Genomic DNA, 24,629 nt, shown 5'->3' with positions numbered 1-24,629 from the left:
GGCAAAAAAAGGATTGGTATAAAAATAAATTGCTTGTATATTTTATACATATATAGAGGAATCAATGTTATTCATTATTATTATTGAGCAACCGATATGCACATATAAATAAACTACGATGAACATTTTGAGTCAATTGAACACATTAGTGATTTTAAAGCATAGTTAGATAAAGCTTAAAGACGTGATTAATTATTCGGGTCAAACTTAGGAGATTAAAAGCAATGGTGATTTAATTTAATTTAGTTTAGTTAGATCCAAAGTGAACTATCTAAATGAACCATCAAACAATCAACAATCATATAAGCAAGCTTTCTAATACATTTAAATAACAATAAGGTAAACAAGTAGCACGTAATTCCCCTCCCCCCTTTAGGCGATCCCCCAAATATATTTCATATATAGAGAGAGCTTTAGAGTTACACAACAAAATTATTACAGAACAATGAATACATAACTTAAACAACAAGTAAACTTAAAAACAGAAGTTCTGCTCCGAAAGATCTATCCTCCGGCGACTCTTCAATTAATTCAAAGCTCTCGATGCCCTGCTAATTAAAAGAAGCAATATGCTACCAATAATACCAAGCAATACATAATAACATTCATTTGCACTTAGGCAGAATAAAACATACACCTACTTATTTTTTATTTTTTTTATTTTTTTGGGAGCAACAAATTACACGAATATAGTCACACATAGAATCACATATAGAAAAGGGGAAGAGCACTGACCTGGATGTTTCCTTTATTTATCAAATCCGTTTTTGGGTTTATGCATAGTGGTAAGTAAATAATGATGCAAGAAATTAAATACATATATGAAAGACACTAACCGGTTAAGCACTTAAAGAATAATCAGCAATGAAGACAAGTTGGTTCCACACTATTCGACCCGAACACAGCAAAATACTTCTTAAAAGTTCCCCCGAAAATCTTTTCAAGCAGAGAGTAATATATATTCTTAGTATGAGCAAAGTGAGAGCAATGTGTGAATGTATAGAGGTTCAACAGAGCGTGATCCTTCTTTTTTTTAATAATGAGACTAAGGGACAATTTATATAGTAGAGAAGAGGGTATAAAATATAAGGAAAGAATTATTTTAAGGAATCCATTAATATAACATTTTCCTTATTTACAGAAGAACTAAATCAGTAGCCAAATTCTTTAGTTCCACCAAAACTTTACTAAAATATAACAAGCGAAATCAATTCAACCTTAATTATGGCAACTAAAATCAATTAATAAAATAAATAAAACTAATTTTACCTTACCAAGAGCTGAAAATCTGCACATAAAAAATTAACTTAGCATAAATTAATCCACAACATGCCTAATAAAATGACCATATTAAGGAAAAGCATAAGTCAAGCAATAATATTTTACCATAATTATCAGACAAGTAAAAAAAATTAGACCAGAATCGTTTATGACCTAAAAAGAATCAATTTGCCATATTAAACATCCATATATGATAACAGAATAAGTCCTCTTGATACGGATCACTCAAATCAACAATTATTAGATTATTAATTGAAGCTTACCATTCTCAACTTTTATCACTAACAAACTAAACCAAAAGAGAGGAATAATATCAACAACATGATAAAGGAAAGAGTTGAACAAGATTTCAGCGTTATTCAACAACTTGTATCAAGGATAATAATTCCGCCAGTAGTATGGTTCATACGATCCCAAAGTAGTAGCTTGTTAAGATGAAAATCATAGCAATTAATTAACTGTAGTATATAAGCACAAGATTCTAATTATACACATGAATTTGAGCATGAATCAACCAAGACCAACAACCTACACCAAATTAGGGTCTTGAAATATCAAGAAAGTATACATGAACAAATTAACTTGCACATTATCAAATTTAACAGTGACATGTATGGAGATTAAAACATATTCAAATATATGAGCAAAATGATGAAATTCTGGGCAGAATTTAGACTATAAGGATAAGTTGATATGTCGGGTATGAGCAAACCTAATAATTTTAACAAATCACCCAAAAAACATGCTTAAATGACACTTTTATAGCAGCCAACAAATATGTCACAATGCAAGCAAACAATAGTAGATCATAAATTCACTAGTTTATATCACCATTTTAAGCCCATGCTTGAATATGATTTGCCGTTAAATTTTCATAGACTAAACATGTAAAATCACACACAAGACTTAAACGAAAAATGAGAATTTGTTAGCCAAAACGATATGATGGTTTAAAAAAAAAAAGGAACCTGGACAGATCTGTCCTTAACAAACTTAAATTCCGCCGGAGTTCTGCTTTGCTCGCTGTTGCTGTTCCTCGAGCTGCTGACCAGAGTTTCGCCTGTGCTGGTTGCTGCCTGTGCTGGCTGCTGCCTGTGCTGGTTGCTGCCTGGAGCTGCTGGTCGTTGGAGCTGGCGACATTCACCTGAAAGAGAAAGGAGTGAAGCGAGGAGGAGAGAGAAGATGGAGAGGGCGGCGCTGTGCCATTTGCTGGCAGCTTCAACAATCACCGGTGGTCCTCGCCGGCTGCTGCTGCTGGTTCTCGTTGGAGAAGACGGGTGAGAAAAGGAGAGGGAAGCGTCTGGGAGAGAGAGAGAGGCGGCTGCCACCAGCAGGTGGTGGCGATTGTCGCCGGAAAAAGGATATGGAGGTGGGTGAGGAGGCTGCTGGTTTAGAGAGGAAGAGAATGAATGAGTTCCCTTATGGTTTTGGTCTCTTTAGGAGTAAAATAGGAAGGTTAGGGGATTTGATCTTGACCATTGGATTAGGATTAGATGAGCGGCTAGGATTTAATCTAAGATTTAATTTAAGGATGAACGGACAAGATTAAAGTGAAAGGGTCTTGAGAGTTGAATTGGAATGGCCAAATTTGAAATAAAAATTGGCTAGAATTGAAATTAAAAGTGGCTATAATTGAAAGACATTATAAATTAAAAGACTGTAATTGAAAGAAAAATTAGAATAGAATGGGCTGGAATTTAAATGAATTTGAGGAAGTTTTTTTTTTTAAGAAATGTTATTCAATCAAAATACTACAAATATCATAATATTTTTATATAATTGAAATCACTTAAATTTTAAAACATTTAAATAAAATAATTATTTTGGGTTTTACTAATAATTTTTTTAAATATCTTAATAATATTTACGATAATTTTATAAAGCATGCATACTAAAATGTATAATTTTTAGACAAAATTGATTAAAATTTTAAACTCGAAATATATTTAAAAATACGTATTTAATCAAATAGCATTCCCAAAAAGGGTTAAAGGTCGGTCAAAATTGGGTGTCAACAATTTGTTATATTACAATTCATAAAATTTTCAAAATCAAAACATTTAAGCGTAGTCATACACATATTAATCAGATTTCATACAGATTTCATCCAATAAATGTACAGTTTGAAAACACACTAATATTTTCAAAATAGTATCTTGAAATTGTAATAGGCCCAGTAATTCATATGTAAACGGTATCTGCCTGAAAGAAAAATATGATATTATATATCATCAAATACTTAAACACAAAAAAATTGTCCAAAAGTAAAAAAAAAAATAACTTTTTGTTGTTCTTCTTGTTTATGGTTTTGAAGATGCTCCAACTTCTACATTTTTTTTTCTTTTTTTCTTTTTGATTTCAGTAACAAAATCAAAAACGGAATCAGAAGGGGTTTCAACAATTTTCCCCTTCATCTTCTTCCCCTTTTAATTTGAGGGGTGACCTTTTTTTTTTTTTTTCATTTTTTCTCTCTTTGTCGCTCCTTCAACTTAGATGAACCATCCGTCGCCGGATTTTGAATATTCGCCGGATTTTTAACAATTTCACCCAATCTGGACTCTTTTGAGGCGTTTCAATGGGTTTCTTAGACATAATTTTGTTGGAAAAAAATTGGACGAAAGATTGAATGTTGGTGTAGTTGGCTGGTGAGAAAAATGGGAGAGAAGAAGGTGAAAGTGGGGTAATAGCGTGTATAGTTGCATATGTGCGGGGGAAGGGTGGTGGGATTGACTAATGGGAGGTTATGAGTATAACATTAAATAAGGAAGTGTAATCAATGTAAAATCTCTATAATTGTGTAAGAGATAATTATGGGGTATTATTTATTTAAATAATTTAATAATAATATAAAATTACAAAAAATTACTTATTTAATAAAGTAAAATTTAATTAATTTATAAATAATTAGTGATATGTTATAACCCGTAATTAAACTGTTATGAGTAAGAATTTTTTAAAAGTAAATTTAAAACCTGTAATATTGACTCTTAAATGAGTATATGAGGTGATTTTTCCTTATATATACATATACATTTAAATTGAAAAAATTGAAAAAAAATTAACAAAAATTAATAGAATGAGATGAGTTTTGGCGGTACCTGAAATTTTTGAAGTAATGTTTCTCTTTTGAAAACGAGACGAGGACGTGCTGGAGAAATTTGTAATTTGAAATTGTATTTGGGGAGAAGATTTGGGAGAATTTGAAGGAAATAGGAGAAGAGATTGTATAAAAGAAAGGGAAAAGGAAAAACGTCTGTTTTATTTTTTTAATAAATTATACAAATCGGTGGAGCCCTATAATAGCAAAGTGACCGAAATTTTGCTTATTAAAGGAAATAACTGAAACGGTAGTTAGTGCATTTAATTAACATTATTAGTTTGCCATTCTGTACAATTATCCCAAAATAATATTGTCCGACAATTATTTACCTTGACCCAATTACATAATAATTCAAGGATATAATTGGAAAGAATCTTTTATAGAGTTTTAATCCAAACACAAAATGAGGTGGAAAACAATGAACCAAACACTTGATAAAAATAAACTTTGCATTACTAATTCATGCATTACTAATCCATACATTAGTAATCCTTGCGTTATCAATTTTTGTACCAAACGACCCCTAAGGACCATATGGATCATGTGGAATATATTAAGGATCAACATAAAGCAACCCTCATATATGAAGGATCATTTTGATCATTTTCTCGGTGTTTTTTCATACTCTAAAAATGGATACTTTTTTTTCAAGAAAATTGGGAGAAATCTAGTTTACGAGTTAATTATTTAGGTACACTTTAATTTATTATATTACAAATTTTATCAGATTTTGTTGTGTTCGCAATATGTTCACATGCATGTATCACGAGATACATGAGGTTAAAATTATGTGTATTATTCAAGATACAATGTATCTAAATGGATTCATATTATCCGGTGTATATAACAAATCTCGCTGCCTCTATCTCATCTCATTTGCCACTCTCAAATGTATTTGGTAGACCAGATACATGTGAATCACACACTAGATACATACATATACATGTATCTAGTGTGATTTGCATGTATCTAGGATACATGGCTATCTCGTTCAGGTCTTTATCCATTTTGCTCGCCTTTCTCTCTATTTTAGTGTATCTGATAGCAAAAATACATGTATCTAGGTGTACTTTCCTCAACATATGATAAAAAAAACTCTTAATTATTAGTAAAATACGTAATTATTTAAAAGTATAAGTAGAATTAGTATACGTAGTACATATATATTTCTAATATGGTAGTTTTCATTATTTTTTTTAATAAAAAATGTAAATAACTTACGTATATCTTAAAAAAACGCATTATATAACCATTTATAAAGGTGTTACCCAATTTAAAAAAGATAGATATAAAATTTAAATTTCTAACTTCAATTAAAGAGGTGTATTTAATTGTGATGCTTCGAGTGTGGATATACATGTCTTAAACATGATTAGTCGGGTTGGATCTTTTAAATTTCTATCCACATATCAAAAAAAGATCCGACCCGACTAACGAGGTATAAAACTTTTCAAAACCACAACAAAATTTCAAACTTCAACCTAACCCCCCCTAATTACCCCGCTCTCCTCTTAACAAAAACCCAAACACTCAAAAGATACCTTTTTTCTTCATTTCAAAGCAAAAAATTCAAAAACCCTAAATCCCCAAATTGAGATTATTTTTTTTGTGGGTACCCATTAATTATCTCATCGGATGATGTCGTCGGCGGCCGCCGTCACAGATTTCCGATCTTCAATCAGTTCATCTGTTCAATCATCGAAAACTACCGCTGATTCCAACTCCTCCACTAGTTGTAAGCTCGATGCAGGATTTGATTGCTCGTTTTCTATGTCATCGTCGGTTCCTGAACCGAGTTCGGGTTTTCCGGGTCGATCAAGGCGGAAGCCAAGGCTCATGAAACTGAGGAAACAATCGGGTTCTCAAATTATCGACCCGAATGAATCGAGTTTTGATCGGATCGACACGACCCCCAAGGTTAGTAGTACTGGTACTGTAAATGGGTTTCCTAATTGTGGTAGCTTCGGGAGAAGTGACAATGTGAGCTTTGGTTTTTGTGCTGGTAAGAGTGATTCTACTTTGAATACGAATTTGGAGAGTTTAGGTACTAATAAGAGTGATGTTGCTGTGAATTCGGGGGCAATGCTGAACAAAAAAAATGGAGAATCTTTTGAGAGTGTGGAGGGAATGGGAGGCTGTAGAATTGGAAAAAATGGTAATGATGGTTTTGTTTTTGGTGCTAGGAAGAATGATTCTGGTTTGGATTCAAGTTTGGAGAATTTGGGTTTTGTTTTCGGAGCTAGTAATACTAGTAGCTCAAAGTTTAATTGGAAGAGCAAGAACGGTGATTGGACAAATAAGGGCAGCCCGGCGTCCTATCCGAGTGTGTCTAATAAGGAGCCTGAATGTAGTGAGAGCAATGGTAATTCGAAGTCAAAAATGGAATTTGGACAGAGGAAGTCTAGTGGTAATGTAGGACAACCACAAAGTGATGAGGTCAAGAATTGCTCGAGTGAGTCTCATAAAAATGAGCAGTCTAGTACATTGCAATCAGATAAATTGAATGCTAACTTTGTATTTGGTGCTAGTAAACCTAACTTTGAATTAGAAAATGGAGTGTGTAATAAAGATGAAGCATACAGGGGACCAGAGTATCAGGGTCCAAAACTGAATGGCACATTTGTTTTTGGTTGTGGCATCAAAGGGAAGATAAAAGTGAATGAAGATGGTAAAGTTGCTGAAGACATGGAGAATTTTAGTAGGGAAAAGATCCAAAACCACAATGGTTGTTGGAATGCCCCAAAAAGTGACACGGGTTGTGATGGGAAGCTCAAGTTTGATTCAAGTAGTAGAAATATTGTAGACACTGACTTCCCAAAACCCCCCATTTATAAACTCTCCGATGGGATGAATTCATTGAACATTGGCCAGCCAGCACCGGTTAATGATGCTGAGAAGACCAATGGTTTGAATGAAAAGTCACGTGTCAACATTCAGAATGTATTTGTGTTTGGATTTAACCAAAGTACTTCAAATGTTCCAACTGAAAACGGTGCTTGTAATTCTTGTGATCTGCCCAAGGATGTCAATTTAAAAGATCCTGTTAGTAGCTCTGGTTTTGATAAAGCTGATACAATTGATGGAGAATCAAATGCCAAGAGAGCTTGTGCATCTGAAATTGTTGAAAATTTTACTAGTTCATTAAAGGGGGGCAAGGACAAAGGGATGCCTGGAGAAACAGTGCATACAAATTCTAAGTTTGGTCTTTCGGGTGCTCAAATTAATTCATTTAGCTTCTCAGCAGGAATCTCTGGGAAAGAAAATAAGCCAACAAATTTTAACAGTGAGTTTGTTGTCTCGAGTGAATTGCCGCAGGATCGTCCAAATAGTGACATGGAGAGGGATAATATGCCCTTTCCATTATTTACCACAGAGATTTTTGGTTCACGGCACAAAGTTGACAACCCGGAAGCACCTTCTGGCCATCAAGATGAAAAGAAAGAAGAATTCAGCTGTCCGAGCACACCATTTATACCTGGGAAGTCCTTTTCTGATTTTAGTGCATCCAATTCAAGTAAATCATTTTCTTTTACTGCTGATTTATTTTCCGGAGTGAATGAAAAATTGGGTTGTGGAACAAGTAGCAGATTGAGGGACAAAAAAGTGAAAAAGAAGAAATCATTGAGGCAAGAAACCTTGGTACAGAGGGTAGCTGGGCAGACTGATCTTTCTAGTGGAAACAGTTCCACGCACAATGATCAGTCTCCTGGATGTTGTTCACCTATGGATTTTTCACCATATCAGGATACAAATTCTTCTACTTCTGCTGATAATTTTACCAGGGTAACTGAAACCAAGGACTATGTGGCTGCTAACAAAGACACTCCTGTTTCCAATGACTCTCACAAGAAATGTGGAGAAGGAAATGAGAAATTTTCTGGGACTGATTCTGTAAAGGGCTCTGATACTCGGAGAGATTTTAGTTCCTATACTTCACCTTCTGCTCAAGATGGGTTATCATCCATTAGGCGTCAATATAGGAAAAAATACAAATTGAAAGTTGATAGTGGTTCAAACAACGTAAATCACAGAAAAGTTGAGTTTTCCACTGATGCAGTTCAACATTCTTCCTTTGGTCGCAAAACTTCAGGAGACATCCCAAGCGGAGTTACATCTAATATGAGAAATAAAGTTATACATCTGTCTAAAGTGGATGAAGACCATGGGATGCTGGGGCTTACTGACCGTGAAGTCTGTGAAAAGTGGCGGATCAGGTGCTAATATCTTTCAGCTACTTTTTGGTGAATTGCTATGCATTGTCAAGATTTCCTTTGAGCTTTCGGTTTTCACTTTTGCTGCAATGATTTCATCATTATGGTTGTGTTCTGGCTTTTTCTGGAACTATCACATTCTGACATTAAGCATTATGAATTTGTCCTTCATATTTACAATGATTTTTGTCTGTATCAGGGGAAATCAAGCGTATAAGGCTGGAAATCTTTTGCAAGCTGAGGATTTATACACTGAGGGTATCAAATCAGTCTCTGCTACAGAAATTTCAGGCTCTTGCCTGGAGCCTCTTTTGTTATGCTACAGCAACCGAGCTGCCACTCGAATGTCACTTAGAAGGATGAGGGAAGCCATCAGTGATTGTGCATCTGCAGCTGCCTTAGACCCTTACTTTCTTAAAGTAAAACTCAGAGCAGCAAAGTAAGGGTTCTACATGTGGCATCTGATATTTATAACATGAATATTCCATATCTAACACTGATAATAGTAACTACCTTTTCATAAAAAAGACACCAATAGAAAATGTTGAAGACATAATTAGGTAAATGTACTCTCTTGCAACTTAAGCTTTTATATGAGATGGTCATATACTCCAGCATGAAATTAGAGCAGACAAAGGTCATGGAGTTAATCTGGTGGAATTTGTTTTGATCCTGTATGGAAAAAACAGAAATTGAGGGTTAGTGATAACATTAGGTGTCGTATTATCATCATCTGATTCAATTTCCTTATTTTAGAAAGAAATATGTTGAGTGTTGAACCAAATGCAGTGTGTTCTTTTATAAGACTGTTATCTTTTCCTTCATGAGTGAATTGTTTGTTCACAAACTTATATATCTTGACAATCTTTGCATGCCAGTTGTTATCTGGTTCTTGGTGAAGTCGAAGAAGCAATTAAGCATTACAACATTTGCTTGGAATCAAGAATTAATTTGTGCTTGGATAGGAGAATTACAATTGAAGCAGCAGAAGGCTTGCAAAAAGCTCAGGTGACCAATTTTTGCTTTTCCCATGAAACTGATGCGCCCACTGGTCCTAGTGCTTACCTATTTCTTTGAATGGCTTATTTTTCCGATTTTTTAATAATTCAAAATGATGTTGATATACTTCTTATGGGGTTACACGGGGTATGTTGTTGTAGGCTACTACTTGTTTATGTGGCCTTAATCTTGGCATAAATTCTTCTCATCTAATTACTCTACTTTTTCACCTATGAAAAACTTCCCTAACTGTAATTTGATTCATACTGTCAAACATTTTTTTTCTTGATCAACATTTTAGTCAAACTAGGTTTTCAATGGGAGTATGTTTGTGGTGTTGTCAATTACTTGTTTTAGAATTGTGATGATATCTGCTTAGCGTAAATTCTTCTTCCGGAATGCCTAAATACGGATTAAGTGTTCAATAAAAAGATGCTTAATTACTAAGATTGGAAGCTATTGATAATGAGTTTTTTTTAGGCTGGTTAATTGTATTCTTCAACATTAAGGGCATGCTGGCCACCACCAAAAAGTGTCAATTACAAGCTTCCTATCAAATCTACAATTTGATCTGTATCTACTATACACAACTGTTTACACCAATAGAGTAATAATACTAAACAATTCTATTTAACTCTGTGTATGGAATTGGATCTAACTTCAAAACATCTAACATTCCTTTCCTTCCAAACAGACCACCATAAACATGATGGTATTAGCCTTCACCATCTCCTCTGACTCTTGCTGCCTCCTCTCCTAACCTGTCACGCCCCGAGCCTACACCCTGGGCGGGACCGGCACCCGGAGACCATTTCTGGCCCCAAGCGAACCCTTGACCTGGCTTTCTTAACTCAGCGGAAACCTAACTCAACAAAAAAAACTCAATGCAAATGCAAGGTTACAAAACAGCTTAACTTATAAAATCTGGCCACAAAGGCAACTCGAATCTCAAAATAGAATATTTACATATATACATAGATGAGAGACGCAAAACTAACTGACTAACTGTCTATGAAGCCTCTAAAGTACTGAGATGGATGTTGGGACAGACCCCGCAACACCCTAATAAAACAAAACTAAGAACACAAAATAATTGAGTCCTCCGGAATGAAAGGAGGCTCACCACTGACTCTGGAGTGCTCGGCTGGATCAACGACGTGCTGGATGCTGATCCTGGGTACCTGTGTCTGCATCATCATAAGATGCAGGCCAACTGGCATCAGTACATTGAATGTACGAGTATGCGAGCTGGAAAACTAAGCAACATAGGCTAGAAGGAAATCTGGAAGAAACTGAATAGCTTACCTGGCTCAACTCAACTCAACTCAACCTGATTGACTTCTTTCAATATAAGACAATTTTAAAACAAGTGCGATATAAAGAAAGACTGCTTAAAACATGCTATAAACTCTGTGCGTATACAAGGATACAATAAGCCTGTGATGTATATAGAATACAAATGAACTGATGTATATAAAAATACAATAATTTATGTATATGAAAATACAATAACTGTTGTGGGAGTTTCTCTAACCGACAACCATCACATAAGAGCTATAGTGATGATACAATGATCGACCTCACGCTGCCAGAGCATCCTATACCCGGCCAAAGGTATAAGACCTGAACTGCCTAATTGATCCACTAGTCTATCTGGAAAAGGATTCATCTAAAAAGTATGATTCTTTTCTACCCATGGTGGCTAACATGGTTCTATGGGGGCTGTGGGTTCTTTGAACGCTCCCCCAATTCGGTGCTCGATACTACTCCCAAAAATGTACTGGCTCTTATGTTTTTAAAACATATGTCTTCCTGCTGATTTGAGATAATTACTCAAAAAAACTAGCCCGAAGGCTCTTTGGAAATCTCAGTTTCCAACCTTGTTTAAATGTAAAAACATTTCTTTAAAACTTCTTTGGGAATACATAGTTCCCTAATAACTTTGAGAAATGAACTCAGCTTTATGTTCTTGACTTGACTTGAACCTCTATACTCTTTGCTTGACTTGCAACTTGAGCCTTAAAATGAAGTTAAAACGTTCAATATAGACTCTTAAACAACTTTAAAGACTTGCTTTGACTCACTTCTTTAACTTCTAGACTTAACTCTTAATTTCACTTGACTTGGAAACTAACTCTCCTTGAATTGGAATTTGGATTTCAAGGTATATGATCACACGTTTATGGATGACTCCTTGACGTTTAGAAGTACTTTGGAGTGTTGGAAACAACTAGGAAACATAGGTACAACACCAAGGAACATGTATGAGAAAGGGTGAAAAGAATGGGGGAACTTGGCGTCCTTGGCACTCTGCAACGCGCGGAGCGCCAGCCCTTGAAGCTCAGAAGGGACCTGCTGGCGCTTTGCTAGGCGCGGCGCCCCAAGGGAGAAAGCTCAGAAGCTCTTTTGGGCGCGACTCGCCATCCCTTTCCCCAGAAAACTCAACTTTTCTCCCTCCTTTTTCCAACTCTAAACCACCCTAACTTCAAGGGTTTCAACTCCAAACACTAAGGATCATAAAATCCCTCAACAAACAAGAGATTCAACTCAAAAACACAATCAAATCATGTACTAAACCAACAAGAACTTCCAACAACACAACCAACAACTTCAACAACACAAACCAACAATTTCAACAACCCAACCAAGCTTTTTCTCGGAAATAAAACGAGTTGGGCGTGTGGATACCTAGTAGGGATCACCCCCGACGATATCCACGACGGAAACTTGCTTGATCTCCTCTTTCTCCTCTTCTTCTCCTCTTCTTCTCTTCTTCTTCTCCTCTTCACTCAAAACCCTCACTCTCACTCTTTTAAAATGGGACAAAATGATCCATAAATCAGCCTAACACAACCATATAACCCCAAAAGAAATAGCTAGGGAAAAGACCAAAATGCCCTTAAAATTCCCGGACGGATTCCCTGCCAACTGCCCAACTTTCAATGGGCATAACTCGCTCATACGAACTCGGAATCGAGCAAACTCGGTGGCGTTGGAAAGATCATTCCACAAGCTTCGAAATCATAACTGGAACTACTCCTAACTCATCCTGAGCTAGGAGTTATAACTGCTCAAAGTTGGCCAAAACTCACTGATTTCCCACACTTAACCAAATTTCCAGAATTTTTAGATTTTTGAATTCCTTCCCAAAAATAATTAAATTCCAATTCTAAGCCTCTTCATAGTTATTTCAAATTGCCAGATGTTACATAACCCATCTCTTTAACAACTCTGATGTATGTTCTGGCATTGTCCGACTCAAGATGCTAAGGAATAAATTCCAGATTTGCTTGGTGAAGTTACAACGCAAGAATAGGCGGTAGTTAGTTTATCCTGTCAAATTGCACAAAAAAGCCCTCTCTATCACTAGTCAGGTGAAACATTTCACTTTTGTAGGAATGTCTCCCTTCCAGAATGAGTTCTTTTGGGGTTGTGAAGCATGTGGTGGTATGTGGACGTAGTTTCAGATGATACCTTAGTATTTTGTGAGGCAGTACATGAACAAATCAAGATGCTGAGGGTGATATTTGTAATATTTGAAGCAGTATGCTGCATAGAAATTGAGGGAAGAGTTTTGTTTATCCTATCAACACAGTGAATGCAATTGAAGGCCTAGCTGATATCTTAGTTGGAAAGGTTGGTGACCTCCCAACTACTTATCTAGGCATGCCTCTGGGGCCGATAGTAAATCAAAAGGAATCTGGAATGGGGTATTGGAGAAGTGTGAGAACTGAGAAGAGACTTACCAATTGGAAATGCCAATACTTGTCACTGGGAGGCAGATTGACTTTAGTTAATAGTGTACTTGATGCACTCCCTTCCTATATGATGTTTGTATAATCTATGCCAGCTTGTGTGTCCAACTGCAATGATGCTCTGAGGAGGAAATTCCTATGGCAAGTAGTGAAGATAAGAGAAAGTACCACATAGTTGAGTGGGATGAATTAATTGTGGGCAAGGAAACACGGGGACTGAACATCAAGAACCTAAAGAAACAAAACCAAAGCTTGATGATGAAATGGTTATGGAAGTTTGCAAATGAAGATGGCATGCTCGGGAAGGATGTGATTACAGCTAAATATGGAATGAAGGACAAGTGGATGACAACACAAGTTACAATTCCATATAACTGCACTGTATGGAGAGCCATAAGGAATCTGTGGCCAATGATACAAGCAAGAACCAGAGTGAAGTTGGGAAATGGCAGGAAGACCACCTTTTGGGATGACAAGTGGAATGGGACAGTAGGTTTGAGACAAGCACACCTCGTCATATTTACACTATGTCAATGGCAACAAATCACTGTAGCTAATATGTGGACTGGGGAGGGAGGAAGTCTTGGCCTAAGAAGACAACTAAATGACTGGGAGATTGGAAATATGACAGAACTGCTCAACTATTTAGATGTTCACAGAAGTCTTGCTGAGGAAAATGATGTGCTAATATGGCAGGAAGACAACAAAGGCGACTTCTCAGTCAAGTCTGCTTATAAGGCCTTATCAGGAAAAGGAGATAGGAGAAAGAGTGGCCATGGAAGATGATATGCAAACCTAAGGTACCTTAAAAAGTTAATTGTTTCACTTGGCTTTTGGCAAGACAAGCTGTTCTAACACATGAAAACCTGAACAAGAGAGGCCATCAGTTGGCTTCTAGGGTTACTTGTGTGGAGAACAAGCTGAGACAGTCGACCATCTTTTCTTACATTGTAAATGGACAGAACAATTATGGAGAATGTTCAGTAGTCTGAAGGGGATCGGGTGGGTGAAACCATGATGCATTAGAGGAGTACTTAGTAGCTGGATCAGAGATGGAAATGTTACAAAGGAGGAGAGATGGAAAATTGTCCAAGCATGCATTTGGTGGTCAATCTGGAAAGAGAGAAACAATAGGAGCTTTGAAAATGTGCAGAACAGTCTACAGGATGTCAAAATGAAGTGTTTAGCTCGATTTTACTTTTGGTGTAAACATAGTTTATTAGCTCAAACTGAAGACATCTTTGATGCTCTAGATTGTTTATAGGTAACACAAATAGACTTGAGCTTTTGATAGATTGTAATACTTTTGAAGGGGAACTGGATGAACGGAGTAATGTTACGAGTTTCAAAAAAAGAAGTTTGTAACATGTCCCTAAGCTACTGTGGTTATTCCATACAGATTTATCTGTTGACACTTGGCACAAACATCAATAATTATGACACTATCCCATTCTTATGAATTTCACCAGTTATTGCAAAGTACTTTCGGGCATATTTGTTGGACAAAATTTTCAGGAAGGACACACAAAGTTCTAAAGAAATGTGAGCAATAGCTTTTCTTTTCTTTCTCTGATAAAAATAATTTCGTTTTTCTTTAATCATCTAGAGGTAAATCTGCTAAAGAAAATTGACCCTCCTATAAAATAAATTTTGGTTCCTTTAGGGGTTGTTTGGTGGGGTAACAAGTTATACTGGGAATAAAGTGATGGGATTATAATATGTGGATCAAATAATAAAGTGATTAATTAGTGAATAGACTTTTATTGGTAGGTGTTTGGTTCTTTTTTTTTTCTAGAGGATGGTAAATTTTCAATTATATCTCCACAGGTATACTACATCAAAAAGTGTAGTCCCCCTCCAAAAGTACTAAAACTTACAACTTGAGTTCCTATTTGTACTTTTTGTTACAAATAATCTAAAACATCAAAAATATCTTTTGTTTGTGCTAATACTTCCTGTTTAGACCAAAAGTAATAAAGAGCTAAACAATTCATCTTAAACTTCTGTAAGTTGTTTTGCTTGCCCTCAAAACATCTCTGATTTCTTTGTCGACCATGTATATGGTGGGACAATCTTCCATCTCTCCTCCTTTTTCTGTTGCATTGGCCACACTGTTTGGCATTTTAGAATACCTTCTATATTCCTTAGCTTCACCTATCGGACCTTCTAATTGCATGCCCATTTCCTCATATCATTCAAGGTCGGAGTCTCCTGTAATGAGTTGTAATGGGTTCTGGAATTTTCTGAGGATACATCTAATTGAGCAGATCATTATCCAATGCTGACGTTCTACCTGTGATTCTTATGTGATCACCTACAGTTTGAATCTGGGGCCTTCTTCGTTGCCTACTTCGTCCATCTGTTGCTGTTGAAGGCTTCTTTGAAAGAGGTTCCAAGTTGTCTTACGATGTCATTCTGTGGTTCTTGTTCTCCTGTTGGCTCATAGATAAACATTGCTATTTTGTGTGCAGTATTTTCCCAACCTCCTTTGTATGTAGATTACGGTGTAATAATCACAGATTTGCTGTCCTTGAATGGAAATAAAGCTGATGTATCTACTGTTTTCATTGTATCTAAGAGAACAATAAAATTCTGAGAAGTGTTCCTTAATCTCCATCTCCTTACTACTTTCCCTGTTCTTTTGATGCTTTAATAAATACTGAAACTAACCACTTCAAGTCTTTAATGCTAACCTTCACCCTCCCCATTGAATTCCAACTGCGCTGGACCCATTCATACCAAGTTTATGCACCATATTTACACCCAGTGATGTTGTAAGATTTGAGTCCCGTATTGTAGAATAAACTATTTCCCCCCATTGAAATAGTTCTGCCATAAGTTGCCGGAGTAGACCTTCAGAAAGGAAAGTAAAATCGACGTTGGGTTAAAAGTTGACTTGTCTTGAAATCAAGTTGGTTCATTTAAAATTGCATACCCAGTGAAATCCCACAAGTGGGGTATCGTGAGGGTAGAGTGTACACAGACCTTACCCCTACCTTGTGGAGGTAGAGATGCTGTTTCCAGAGAACCCTCGGCTCGAGTTGAACAAATCAAAGTAGGGGAGTGAAAAGGAAAAACAACAATGAAGAAACCATAGCAACTAATAAAGAAACAATAACAACAACAAAATAGGCAATAACCGAAACACCATAAGTAATAGATGATGATAGAAATCAAAAGCAAGACACTACAAGAATAAGTTGGTTAATTTATAATATAAAATATCTGTTTGGTCAAACTGGATAAATTTGGGAAAAAATTATATTTCCAATTTTAAACATGTATTTCTTAAAAGAATTGGGATAAAATCCTAGGAGAAGGACAAATGTGTGATTTTGTTGTTTTAGTTCCAGGATTGTTATCCCACATAGAGTGCTACAAAATTAATATTATCTTGGTGAACTTCTGATTGGGTTACTTATTGGTGGCAGAAAGTATCTGAACATTTGCATCGGTGTGCCGGACTTTTGCAACAAAGAACTCCAGATGCAGCAAAAGATGCGCTTGGAATTACCAATGAAGCCTTGTCTATCAGCTGCTATTCAGAAAAGTTACTTGAAATGAAAGGAGAGGCTCTTTGCAAGGTGTGTGATAGTGCTATTATGAATTTTGATTATCTTTTTCTTTTTAAACTAGGTAGCTTATAAAACATTAAAACTTATAGCAACTTGATTCTGAATTCTGTGTCATTACTATAATATTCTACAGCTGCAGATGTATAATGAAGTGATTGAGCTGTGCGAAAATTCTCTTGATATTGCTGAAAAGAACTTTACTTCTGACTTCATAAACTTAAAAGATGTTGATAGCAAAAGCTCCTCTTTGATGCTTTGGAGATGGCTCCTTAAGTCCAGGGCGCACTTTCATCTTGGAAAGCTTGAGATGGCCCTTGACTTAATTGAGAAACAGGAGCATTTGGTTTCTGTTGAGAAAAGGTAAACCTGAACTTTCAAGAAGCATGTTCAACTCTCTTCCTGCTCTTTGTGATTTCAGGAATGATATTGAGTAATTTGCTCAACCTTTCTGTAGATCTGGAAACATGACCCAGGAATCATCATCTCCTCTAGCAGCCACTATCCGTGAACTTTTGCATCGCAAGGTATTTTACCTGTTGTTTTAGGGTTTATCTCAGTATCATTTGGTATTGGGTTGACCAAAATTATTGATTATTTTTCCTCATCTTTTCGGTTGTAGAATTCCACTGGTTCTTGTTAGTGTTTTTTTTTTCAGTTTGATTCTGCTTCAACTAGCTTTTCTAAGTAGTTTATTGTTTTTCTCTCTAAACCAGAAAGCCGGAAATGAGGCATTTAAATCTGGCAAATATATGGAAGCTATTGAACATTATACTGCTGCTATATCCAGCAGTGTTGAGTCGCGCCCTTTTGCAGCTATCTGTTTCTGCAATCGAGCTGCTGCTCACCAAGCTCTTGGTCAAATTGTTGATGCCATTGCAGATTGCAGTCTTGCCATTGCTCTTGACAAGAACTACACAAAGGTTTGTTTGCAAACATGCTCTAAGCAGACTTTCAGTTTTCTCTTTCTAACTATCTTCAATAACCTGAAGTTCCCTTTCTTTTTAAAAATGAAACCTCAAATAAGGTGTCAGTAAGTATATTGTGAACGGGAACTTAATAGATCTGGATAGTTTTACAATCTGTTAAGCCGTAATGCAGCAGGAAGAGTGACAATGCAAATCTTGAGGCCTTTGCTATGTTTCCATGTCTTCACCTTATTAGACATTTTATTGGAGTTAGCAGTGATCACTCCTACAAAGGAGCAAGTATTACTATTAGACAATGAATACTAGCTTCAGCAACTTTCTCTGTTCCAGCATGTGTGTGTTGGGTTCTATGGAGAGTAAGGAATTCTAGGTGTTTGTACGGCAAAACAATCACTGTGCATGAGATGAAATATCAAGTGTGAATATATGCCTGCTTTTTTGGTGTAAACTCCAGGATGTATATGAGATACACAAACTAATAGACGTCATTAACTTGTTTCCTGAGTAGGTTCTTTTGTATAGAGGTTATCCCCTTTTTCTGTTATTTTTGCATTTGGGGTCTGCCCAGCCTTGTTCTCCCGACCACCTTCTTGGTGTCTGATTTTATCCTATTTATAAAATCCCTTGTTTACTGATAAAATAAATTATTTTTTTGAATCCCCTCCCCAATTTTAATTTGAAAGGAAAATAATAGGAACATAAGATTTCAGTTGCTGTCAGGTTTCTGTATTCCAAAAAGCCAGCTTTGTTCTCCCCTTCCAAAATCGCCAAAAGTCATTTCTAAAAAGTAGTAGTTGACTGTAAGCCGACTCTCTACATCACTTCCCAACTGCTAACATGCTTAAAAGAAAAATATTTTACTGCTACAGTTAGCTGACTGTTTGAAAGGGTTCTCCGTAGATTGTTTCCTTGTGTGCTGGAGAATTAAGCTCAAAAGGCCATATCTGGATTGGAACTCATATTCTCTCTTCCTCCTTTTTCCCTCCTGAAAATTCTCAACTGTAAGGAGAAGTAGAAAAAGAGGACAGCATTATATTTTAGTTTTTATTCAAGAATTTTCTTTTAATGTTGATTTTCTTCTACGGATTTTCCATAGGGTAGAAAATGAGAGAGATGGGTTAACTCATTTATCCTGTGGCGAGTTTCAGAAAAGCACTCTGAGATTGTGATTTCCATCTGGCGAATTAAAATATATACTATTATTATTCTCTATTAATAATTTCCTAATCCTTATCTTTAGTAAGTCATGTAATGTCATTTTTGTCATGTTATTTTCACCTTTTAAAAAAAACATATGAATCTATGTTTTAAAAGAAACAGCCAAAGTTGGAGGATTTGTGGCTTAGGTCACAGGTTCAAGCCCCACACCATGCAAAGCGAAGCCCGGTATTTAAGTGGAGAAGGGTAGAGGGGCGGGCCCATTATCCACCGAGTTTAGAAGGCTGTGATTGGTTCAAAGGGCGGGTCACAGACGGATTTCTCGGTTATCAAAAAAAAGAAAAAGAAACAGCCAAAGTTCTCAGCCTCTGCATCCGCAGGGCTTAGAATAAAAACAGTTTATTGTATCTCCACTATTTTTTTATGAAGTTATTGTATCTCCACTATTGAAACACTGGATCAACATAGACAGCAGAAGCGGGAAAATAGAACACAAAAACAGTAGAAGATTTCTTCAAGATATTTAACGTTTTCATTTGGGTTGACATGCACCATCACTTTGTGGAAAATAACTTGTAAAATGTAGAAATGGTGATATTTGCTGATGTTGTGGTGTCAGTTTAGATTTTATGTCCTCCCAGTTGTCGTTTATCATGGATGCTCTACTATCAATTTACACCACAAATTTGGTGTTGATATTGCTATATAGGGAGCTGCTGCTTGAGATTGTAACATTAATTATGCTGTCCATACAGTCAGTGCTATCCTAGTTATTTTGTGTCCGAAGTGGACTTATACCTGATCTGCTTGGTCTTCTAAATTTGACAGGCTGTTTCAAGGAGGGCTACCTTACATGAGATGATTAGAGACTATGGGCATGCTGTAAATGATCTTGAGAGGCTCATATCCCTTCAGGAAGCTCAATCTCAAGAAAGGACTCGACAATCTGAGGCGCTGGATAAGTCAAATGGAAGCAGTGCTAAAGAAGCAAAGCGAACTCGTCGGCAGCTTTCGTCAATTCAGGAGAAGGCTAAAAGAGCAACGCCATTGGATCTTTATCTTATTTTGTAAGTTCAAATCTCATTCCAATTACCATTGAATTTCTTCATAGATATGATTTTGATAAACCGAAAAACTTTCCAATGAGAATAAATGAATTGAATGCGACTGTATGAGGCTTGCCATTCTTTACTGTTATTCGGCATTCTATCTTTTCCAAGACAAATGTCCTTGTTTCTTCACTGTCCCTGCATTACATAGCACTTCCCAATGGAAGTTTCAGTTGGTTGTACGTAGAAACATATATTATCTCCTGTTTCTTATACTTGAACTCTTATAATATTCTTCCTTTGTCTCGTATATTGTGCACTTTTTCAGGTCTAATATTAGCCAAATTTTAAGTGTAATCTTGCATGATTCATTATAATAGTGGTGTCTATACAATTGTGCGAATCCAATCCCATACAGTGGTGATCGGAAGAAGGAATGTTGTGATAACCTTTATCAAAAAAAGAAGGAACATTGTTGTTGGTTTTAAAAGAGAGGAAATTGCAGGAAAAAAATAAAAATGTTAAAGGAATAAAAACAAGAAAGAAAGCTTATGAATTTATGTTGAAAGATTAAATTCTTTTCACTGTCTATGAATACAATTTATAATAAAATAAATATCTTCTAAACCTAAAATTAAGCAAAAAGATCTGCTGAAAATTGCCACACTCCTAAGGTCAATAAAATACTCTTTATTCAAAATTCAAATAGAATTAACTCCTAATTAAAAGAGCTAACTAGTTGACTAGGTCTATTTTAATAAAACTATTGCAGTAAAAACGTTACAATTCTAAAGCAAATATTCAACAGTTGTGATAAACATTTTTGTGATGGTCATAAAGATGCTATTTTATGCAATAAGAAACAGACCTTTGTACCATAGAGCAAATACCTACTGGCTACCTGCATGTTTGTATCTAGTCTGAAAATGCATGTTCTGCTTTATATGGTTGGTGCCGTACATCTCTGATACAAAGTGTGCATTACTTCTCGCATTTGATGTAGTATTAGTGTATTACCTCAGTTTCTGTGAAGAAATTTCCTCTGTTAAAAATGGACTATTTGAAGTTGAAAAACTGGTTGTTCTACATTGAAATCTACCAGATTCACGTGGTCAATGTTTCTGACCTGAAGACCTTGCATCTGGTAGATGATACTCCAGTGTTGTATAGCTAGGGCCAGTGTATACCTCTTGTAATATTTGCTCCCCGAAAATTTGTGAAATTTTCTTATGCATTTGATATATTGGTGACCTTATATTCTCTTTCGCAGGGGAATCAAGTCATCTGATACAGAATCTGACATCAAGAAGGCATATAGGAAAGCAGCCCTCAGACATCATCCTGACAAGGTCGAAGTCGCAAGCCTTTTAGAGTTCAGAGGTTGAATTAATAGTTGATACTGATAGTGTACTCATTAATCATTATATTGTTTATGTAGGCGGGTCAAATTTTGGCAAGGAGTGATGCAGTGGATGATGGAGGGTTGTGGAAAGAGATCTCTGATACTGTCCGCAATGATGCTGATAGGCTGTTCAAGTTGATTGGAGAAGCATATGCAGTTCTCTCAAATTCCGACAAGGTATACTAACACGTGATTAAATTTTCATCCTTTCTGCTCAAACAATTGATCATATGCTTCTCCAGCACTGTCATCTTAATGATTTTTGCAAGCTGCATGTGTATGTCATGCAGATTTAGACTTTAACATCCGGTAGAATATTCTTGATGATTATGATTTATGTTGTAAAAAAAAGAGAATCTATGAAATGTTCTGTAAAATATTCAACAGGATCGTTAACTGTTAAGGGAACTTACTGCATTGCCAAAGCTCCTAAGTGAAGCCAACTGTATGATGCTCTAACATATTCATAAGAAATCCCCCCCTAGTTTTTCATATGGTATTAGAACCTGTACGGTTTTGGTGGAGAGAGAAATAGCTTTCATCTACTAGTAAAAATCTTGTTCCGGGAGTCTTCCATATTAGCTCCAGCTGTGTGTTTGCCTTACATGCTTCATGCACCATCAATCGTAAGTTTGATATCATTGGGGACAAATGAAAGATGTATGTTTTGGGGACAAATGAAATTGGGAAAGAGTTTATTGTTTCTCGTGTGTAGGTAAGTTACTAACCTTGGTATTATTTCTGTGTTGCAGCGTGCAAAACATGATTTAGAAGAAGAAATAAGGGATGTTCAAAGGGAAAGCGCGAGAAACAGCGGTTCTTGCAGACCTTCTGATTCTTATTCTTCTCCATTTGAGAGGACGAACTGGTCTAGAAGACAATCTAACTTTTACAGTTCTCCATTTGGTAAAAGTAGTAGTAGGCACTATGGACAAGAGTATTGGAGAACCTATGGAGAATCACATCCCAGATGGTAAAAGGTATGCATGCATCTTCTGTAGTGCCTAGCAGCCCTGATGATGATCTCGTGGCTATTGAGAAAGAATTAGATTAGATGGTTCTATTTCTCAATCCGCTCGGTATGAAACCAAGGTGGAAAAGATTGAAGATGAAGGAAGAGTTAAGGATTAGTAATCCTTTTTAGAAATCAAATGGATTCGGTCTTTAAGCTATGTCACCGATTGGTGGGTGACCTGATCCTGCTAAACAAGACACAAATTCTATCTTAATGACCGCTTTACCCCTGGACATTCTGCCAAGTTACATTTTTTCCCCAAAGATGAAGCTTTTATTAGTTTGGCACCCAGTGGAGCTGTTGGAAAATTTAACCAAAAAAAAAGGTTTTATTTTCTTTATTTTTGCCTTTACCTTGGAGTTTTGACGGGTAAATTGTAAATTAGTCGAGATGTGTGTAAGTTTATTAGCATATAAAAGGAATAAGATCAAATTTTGCTATGTATATATGGAAGTGGTTTTATATTTTTGGTAAATAAGGATATATCTCTAGGGTGGCGTCACCACAAGCCAGAATTTCCTTTAAATTTATTTATTTTCAAAACTAATCTTTCCCTTTTATTTGACTTTTATGAAAAATTGTAACTTTTATAAAAAGTTCTGACTTTTATAAAGAGTTGCAATTTTTATATCAAAAGTTGTGACTTTCATGAAGAGTTGCGACTTCTATGGAAAATTGTAACTTTTATGAAAGGTTATGACCTTTCCGAAAGGTTGTAACTTTTCCAAAGAGTTGTGATCTTTACGATAAAGCACAATAAATATTTGTCACACTATCCTTTGTTGTCTATAAATAGAGAAATTTTCTGTCACTATTATTTGTAGGTTTTTTCCCATTGTAGGGTAGTCGAATTCAAATACATTAATTAAACTTCTTATGAAGTTTGTTTCATTCCTCAATTTTTTGTCTCCTATTTCATGGAGCTTAATTTTTACGACAAGTCATAGTGATCATGTAATTATGACAATTTATTTTTGCTATTTTGGTGACTTTTTTTTTTAACTCTGTTTAAAATTTTAGCAAAGATGATTGAAAATTAATCTTTTCTTTTGTCCCTTTCTACAGGTTTCTTCGTATAAATAAAGAAAATTGATTTTGATTTCAATGCGACATTACTACTCTTGCACCTTTCATTCCACAACTCATAACGCTGTTGAAATGGTTGAATTCATTACATTTGGTTCTTTAGTAAACAAAACTTTTATTTCTGCCATTATTATTTTAGGGTAAAGGGTCAAATATGCCCCTAAACTATTTGAAAAGGTCTAGATATATCTTTTGTTTAAAGTTTGGCTCACTCATGCTCTATCCGTTCAACTTTTGGTCTAAATATGTTGTTGACACCCAATTTTGACCGACCTTTAACCCTTTTTGGGAATGCTATTTGATTAAATACGTATTTTTAAATATATTTCGAGTTTAAAATTTTAATCAATTTTGTCTAAAAATTATACATTTTAGTATGCATGCTTTATAAAATTATCGTAAATATTATTAAGATATTTAAAAAAATTATTAGTAAAACCCAAAATAATTATTTTATTTAAATGTTTTAAAATTTAAGTGATTTCAATTATATAAAAATATTATGATATTTGTAGTATTTTGATTGAATAACATTTCTTAAAAAAAAAAACTTCCTCAAATTCATTTAAATTCCAGCCCATTCTATTCTAATTTTTCTTTCAATTACAGTCTTTTAATTTATAATGTCTTTCAATTATAGCCACTTTTAATTTCAATTCTAGCCAATTTTTATTTCAAATTTGGCCATTCCAATTCAACTCTCAAGACCCTTTCACTTTAATCTTGTCCGTTCATCCTTAAATTAAATCTTAGATTAAATCCTAGCCGCTCATCTAATCCTAATCCAATGGTCAAGATCAAATCCCCTAACCTTCCTATTTTACTCCTAAAGAGACCAAAACCATAAGGGAACTCATTCATTCTCTTCCTCTCTAAACCAGCAGCCTCCTCACCCACCTCCATATCCTTTTTCCGGCGACAATCGCCACCACCTGCTGGTGGCAGCCGCCTCTCTCTCTCTCCCAGACGCTTCCCTCTCCTTTTCTCACCCGTCTTCTCCAACGAGAACCAGCAGCAGCAGCCGGCGAGGACCACCGGTGATTGTTGAAGCTGCCAGCAAATGGCACAGCGC

The 24,629-nt window shown here is 35.7% G+C and overlaps 1 protein-coding gene across 1 annotated transcript; it reads left to right on the top strand.

The window, feature by feature from the left end:
• Positions 1 to 6,010: 6,010 nt before the first annotated feature.
• On the top strand, positions 6,011 to 22,946 carry LOC125818609 (uncharacterized). The gene is made up of 11 exons (XM_049498107.1): positions 6,011 to 8,595; positions 8,792 to 9,031; positions 9,471 to 9,600; positions 16,778 to 16,930; positions 17,055 to 17,281; positions 17,376 to 17,445; positions 17,635 to 17,841; positions 19,834 to 20,072; positions 21,325 to 21,403; positions 21,493 to 21,633; positions 22,209 to 22,946. Exons 1-11 carry the CDS (start codon positions 6,017 to 6,019, stop codon positions 22,431 to 22,433), a joined length of 4,290 nt encoding a protein of 1,429 aa, XP_049354064.1. The 5' UTR covers positions 6,011 to 6,016; the 3' UTR covers positions 22,434 to 22,946.
• The last annotated feature ends 1,683 nt before the right edge of the window (positions 22,947 to 24,629 follow it).

Source organism: Solanum verrucosum, unplaced genomic scaffold (genome assembly GCF_900185275.1).
Source record: "Solanum verrucosum unplaced genomic scaffold, falcon-dt-bn FXZP01000252.1, whole genome shotgun sequence".
NCBI lineage: Eukaryota > Viridiplantae > Streptophyta > Magnoliopsida > Solanales > Solanaceae > Solanum > Solanum verrucosum.
The sequence above is the reverse complement of the archived record's forward strand: the minus strand, read 5'-3'. Positions and strand labels throughout refer to the sequence as shown.

Coding starts and splice junctions, on each gene's coding strand:
- LOC125818609 (XM_049498107.1), top strand. CDS start 6,017: ATGATGTCGTCGGCGGCCGCCGTCACAGATTTCCGATCTTCAATCAGT. Junction 17,842..19,833: donor TTGACAAGAACTACACAAAG/GTTTGTTTGCAA, acceptor TAAATTTGACAG/GCTGTTTCAAGGAGGGCTAC. Junction 20,073..21,324: donor TTGGATCTTTATCTTATTTT/GTAAGTTCAAAT, acceptor TCTCTTTCGCAG/GGGAATCAAGTCATCTGATA.